Raw genomic sequence first — 5,223 nt, 5'->3', positions numbered from 1 at the left:
GGCGTGGGGAGCGCGCGCAGAGCCTGCTGGGAACCGAGGGGGCGGGGAAGCCGAGCGGCCTGCTGGGAGTTGTAGTCCCTCTGCCGGCGGGAGGGTCAAGATGGCGGCCACTGCCCTTCCAGAGCCGTTGCAGCAGCAGAGGGGAGAGGAGAATGGCTGCGGAAACAGTCCCAGTCCTGGGGTGAGGAGCCCGGGGGGGGGAGGCCTACAGATGTGAGAAAGGGGGGAGGACATAATGGGGTGAGGTGCTCAAGTAGGGGAGGAGAAGGAGGTACCCTGGGGATGGAGAGGGTAAGTACATTGGATGGGAAATGGGAGTAATTGGAAGTGGGGGTATAATAAGACTCCCCCAAAAACAAATTTAGGCTGGAAGGGCCTAGTATGGTGTGGTGGTTAAGTGGTTGTATTGTGGGGGGGGGGCGGCCCTCACTAGTGGCCTTATTTAAAATAATAATAATGATAATAATAATAATAATAATTTATTATTTATACCCTGCCCATCTGGCTGGGTTTTCCCAGCCACTCTGGGCGGCTTCCAAAAGAATATTAAAATACTGTGATACATCAAACATTAAAAGCTTCCCTAAACAGGGCTGCCTTCAGATGTCTATTTATGTACAATGATACCTCAGGTTAAATACGCTTCAGGTTACAGACTCCGCTAACCCAGAAATAGTGCTTCAGGTTAAGAACTTTGCTTCAGGATAAGAACAGAAATCGTGCTCCGGCAGCAGCGGGAGGCCCCATCAGCTAAAGTGGTGCTTCAGGTTAAGAACAGTTTCAGGTTAAGAACAGACCTCCAGAACGAATTAAGCACTTAACCCGAGGTACCACTGTATGTATTTCATCGCAATTTTATGCCACATTTTCCTCCATGCAGCTCAAGGTCCACCTTGCAGGTCAGGTGCTGCCTCTCGGCTGGCCTTACCTCGCAAGGCTCTTGTGGGGATTAAATGAAGAGTGGGTCAGGCAAGAGCAGCAGCGTATGTGCCCCCTTTGGAGGAAAGGCAGGGTTAAAATTGTAACAAACAAATAAAAAGTAAAATGGGGGGGGGAGGCCACTGGTTACCTACAGGGTGGGTCGGGGTGGAAGGATAATATGTATTTATTATGAGTGGCTCTTGTGCTCAAATCTTGCTTCCTGATTTCCTTCTGGGGCACCTGGTTGAGAACAGGATCCTGGACTAGGTGTGTCACTGGCCTGATCCTGCATTTTCTCCTTATGCTCTTATGAATGTGGGTAGCCTTTGTTGGCTTGAGCATTGGCCCTGCCGGCTGCTCACGCAGAGTTTTCCTGTTCTGGAGTGAACCCTTTTTTGGTTTTCATCAGTACCCTCTCAACTGTTTTGTAAATCTTTTATGGTTCGATTTGGAGAAGGTGCCTTCTTTTCTACTCTGTAACGAATCCTATTGACTGTGAACAGTGAAAGGAACTTATAATAAAATATTATTGGTTGGCAACTAATCCACGAAAGAACCATCTCCATCAAACGCTAGATAGAGCAAACAGGTTAAGGCTCTACATAAATTGCTGTGTGTGTGTTTTGTAGGGTGTTGGCATATAAAATACGCAACTTGTGTGTTGTTCACAGGAGTGAACATGACACCTGTTTCATGAAAATTCTAACACCTCCTCTATCACTTCTCAGCTGAGTTACCATTCTAGGTAATTGGGAAAATATTAACGCACTTGACTGTCAGTGATGTAAGGGGAGAAGAAGGAAATGGTAATGTAATAACATTAGGAAGAACTTCCTGACAGTAAGAGCTGTTCGACAGTGGAATTTGCTGCCAAGGAGTGTGGTGGAGTCTCCTCCTTTGGAGGTCTTTAAGCAGAGGCTTGACAACCATATGTCAGGAGTGCTCTGATGGTGTTTCCTGCTTGGCAGGGGGTTGGACTCAATGGCCCTTGTGGTCTCTTCCAACTCTATGATTCTATGAATAATAATAATAATCCAGCTTTCTCTCCCAGACCTGGACTCAAGGAAGCTTACAAAAATTAAGACCACAAGGATAAAATATGAAAAGCTAGAAACAACGACAGTATTTTAAAAGTAATTAATAATAGAATCAAGACAATATTTTAAAAGTTCATTAAAATTTCAGATAGTAAAAACAGCACAGCACTATTAAAAGCTCTGTCCTTAAAAACAGTTCCCAAAAAGCCTTTTGGAATAAAACGATCGTCACGTAGCGAAGAGGGAGCTGGTCCAGCCTCTCTAGGAAGGGAGCTCCAAAATTTGGAAGCAGCCACTGAGAAGGCCGTCTTATAGCAAATTTAAAAGCCCTGTGTAAATGAACCCCCAGCAGGGGGCATGAACAGATCCTGAGATATTAAAAACCCACCGCCACAAATTTGCATTCTAGAGCCTCCCCAAGAGAGACTTCCCCAAGCATTTCCCATATGCCACCATGAGGACTAGAGGCTTGGTCTCTCTCTGGAAAGCGAAAAAGCATGACCTGGGAGTGGGAGGGAAAGATCCCTAGTGCATTTCTTCCTATGAAGCATTATGGAAAGATTCCCTAAGATGGAAAGACTAACCCTTTGAACGTTTCTGCCAGGACTCTGGTGAGGAAAAAGCTGACACGCCATACCTGCAGGCCCGCCGGAAGCTGGAGAACCTCCTCAACAAGAGCATGCGCATCCGGATGACGGACGGGCGGACCCTGGTGGGCTGCTTCCTGTGCACCGACCGAGACTGCAACGTGATCCTTGGCTCCGCCCAGGAGTACCTCAAGCCCACAGGTTAGTTCTCACCTGGGGTCTCCACCATCGTTCCACCAGCTTTCTTTCTTTATTCATTTCCTGTTTAATGCTTTCCACGTGTTTTTTGCTTGTAAGCCGATTGTGGCTATTGAGGAAAAACTCATGCAATAGCAGAGTGAAACAGAGAAAAAGATTTAAGTACTAATAGCGAAGAATTAGGGTGGGGGGCAGGAGAGGGTTGGTGGGGCTTAGCAGCTCTCCTGGCAAGACAGAATTTCAAGGGGGCTTCCTGAAGAGGGATAAATAGGTACCACTCCGGCGGGAAGGTAAACGGCGTTTCTGTGCGCTGCTCTGGTTCTCCAGAAGCGGCTTAGTCATGCTGGCCACATGACCCGGAAGCTGTACGCCGGCTCCCTCGGCCAATAAAGCGAGATGAGCACCGCAGCCCCAGAGTCGGCCACGATGACCTAACGGTCAGGGGTACCTTTCCCTCTCTTGAAGAGGAGAGGGGCATGTGCCTGGGGGACGGAAGCCCCTGTGTTCTTTGGAGGGAGCCTTTAAGCGCCCGGGAGATGAGGACAGCCTTTGCCAACCGGGGGCCCTCCAGGCACTTGGAACGACAACTCCCATCGGTGCCAGCCAGCACCTTGCGAGCTGTGGCCCCAAGCCTCTGCAAGGCCCAAGGCTGGGTTAGGAGCAGATGGGACCCTCCTTCTCACCCTCTCCCTCCTTTGCTCTGCAGACTCCTTCTCCGCCGGAGAGCCCAGAGTCTTGGGTCTGGCCATGGTTCCAGGACATCACATTGTCTCCATCGAGGTGGAGCTGGAGAGCCTGGCCTCCTTGCAGTACCTCTGATGCACCACCAGAGGGCAGCAGGCCTCCAACGTTGGACCGAACTTTTTTTTTTGGGGGGGGGGGGAAGCAGGGAAGGGACACAGGTCCCAGTTTGCTGCAGGGCAAGAGACCTTTCTCCTCCCTCCCTGGCTACACCCAGGTTTTCGCCGTTGCCAGGGAATGAAGCTTTCCTGGCAAAGCTGGACTGGACCAGTGCATGCACTGTGAAACAGGACACCCCCCCCATCTCCAGGACTTGAAAAGGGGGTGGACTTAATGTTTGCGTTTGTCAAAAGTTTGTTAAATCTGGAAGAGAATCCCATTGCTGTTCTGAATTGTTGTGGGTTTGTTTTCTTGTAACGCTTGAATCATAGAATCATAGAGTTGGAAGAGACCACAAGGGCCATCGAGTCCAACCCCCTGCCAAGCAGGAAACACCACCAGAGCACTCCTGACATATGGTTGTCAAGCCTCTGCTTAAAGACCTCCAAAGGAGGAGACTCCACCACACTCCTTGGCAGCAAATTCCACTGTCGAACAGCTCTTACTGTCAGGAAGTTCTTCCTAATGTTTAGGTGGAATCTTCTTTCTTGTAGTTTGGATCCATTGCTCCGTGTCCGCTTCTCTGGAGCAGCAGAAAACCACCTTTCTCCCTCCTCTATGTGACATCCTTTTATATATTTGAACATGGCTATCATATCACCCCTTAACCTCCTCTTCTCCAGGCTAAACATGCCCAGCTCCCTTAGCTGTTCCTCATAAGACATCGTTTCCAGGCCTTGGACCATTTTGGTTGCCCTCCTCTGGACACGTTCCAGTTGGTCAGTGTCCTTCTTGAACTGTGGTGCCCAGAACTGGACACAGTACTCCAGGTGAGGTCTGACCAGAGCAGAATACTTGGACCTCGTGTGGGCCACGGGCAGGCCTTGGCTGCTACCTCTGTGGCCTGCTGAATCCTGGGGAGTTCTGTTTGGTCATCCCCACTGATGAAGATGATGGTGGATTTATTTATTACCCTCCCCCTAAGGTCCCCAGTATCAGCTGGCTGGCAGGTTCAGATGCTTTAGTTGAGATTCCTGCAACGCAGAGGGTCTCTTCCAACTCTACAGTTCTCTGATTTGCAGTGTGGGAGCAGGGGGAGAGATCTAAACAGCACAGGAACAGATACCCATCACATATTTCCATTCTCAATGTGGAGAACTAGCAGAGGCTCCAATGAGATTTCAAAATACAGCTAAAAACAGCAGCTTACATTCAGCGCCTCTGCAGCTGGCTAGATCTGGGGTTTCACCACCACCATTTTCCCTTTGAAAGCAAAAGCACAGAACTCACCAGTGTAGTGAACAGCAGGGACAAAGCCCAACCCCAAAATGGCAGCAAATATAACATTAAATTTTACAAAGAACTCCCTAGGAAAAAAACATTTCAGTTGCTATAAGCTCATTTTCAAGAGGGCTGTAGAATAATAGCAGCTCCGCTTATTTCTTTGTTGTTGTTGGTTTTAAAAACACCACCTGAACAAGAAAAAAATACCATTTGTAACTTGCATGACTTACAGTGGTGCCCCGCAAGACGAATGCCTCGCAAGACGGAAAACTCGCTAGACAAAAGAGTTTTCCGTTTTGGAGGTGCTTCGCAAAACGAATCTCCTATGGGCTTGCTTCGCAAGACGAAAATGTCTT

At 48.8% G+C, this 5,223-nt stretch overlaps 1 protein-coding gene across 1 annotated transcript; it reads left to right on the top strand.

Moving 5' to 3' along the window:
* Positions 1-24: 24 nt before the first annotated feature.
* Positions 25-3,876, top strand: NAA38 (N-alpha-acetyltransferase 38, NatC auxiliary subunit). Its single transcript, XM_083472938.1, has 3 exons — positions 25-181; positions 2,563-2,746; positions 3,450-3,876. Exons 1-3 carry the CDS (start codon positions 101-103, stop codon positions 3,560-3,562), a joined length of 378 nt encoding a protein of 125 aa, XP_083329064.1. The 5' UTR covers positions 25-100; the 3' UTR covers positions 3,563-3,876.
* The last annotated feature ends 1,347 nt before the right edge of the window (positions 3,877-5,223 follow it).

This window comes from Podarcis liolepis (genome assembly GCF_965112155.1).
Source record: "Podarcis liolepis genome assembly, chromosome: 13".
Lineage (NCBI taxonomy): Eukaryota > Metazoa > Chordata > Lepidosauria > Squamata > Lacertidae > Podarcis > Podarcis liolepis.
Note: the sequence above shows the minus strand (reverse complement) of the source record. Positions and strands in the feature narration are given on the sequence as shown.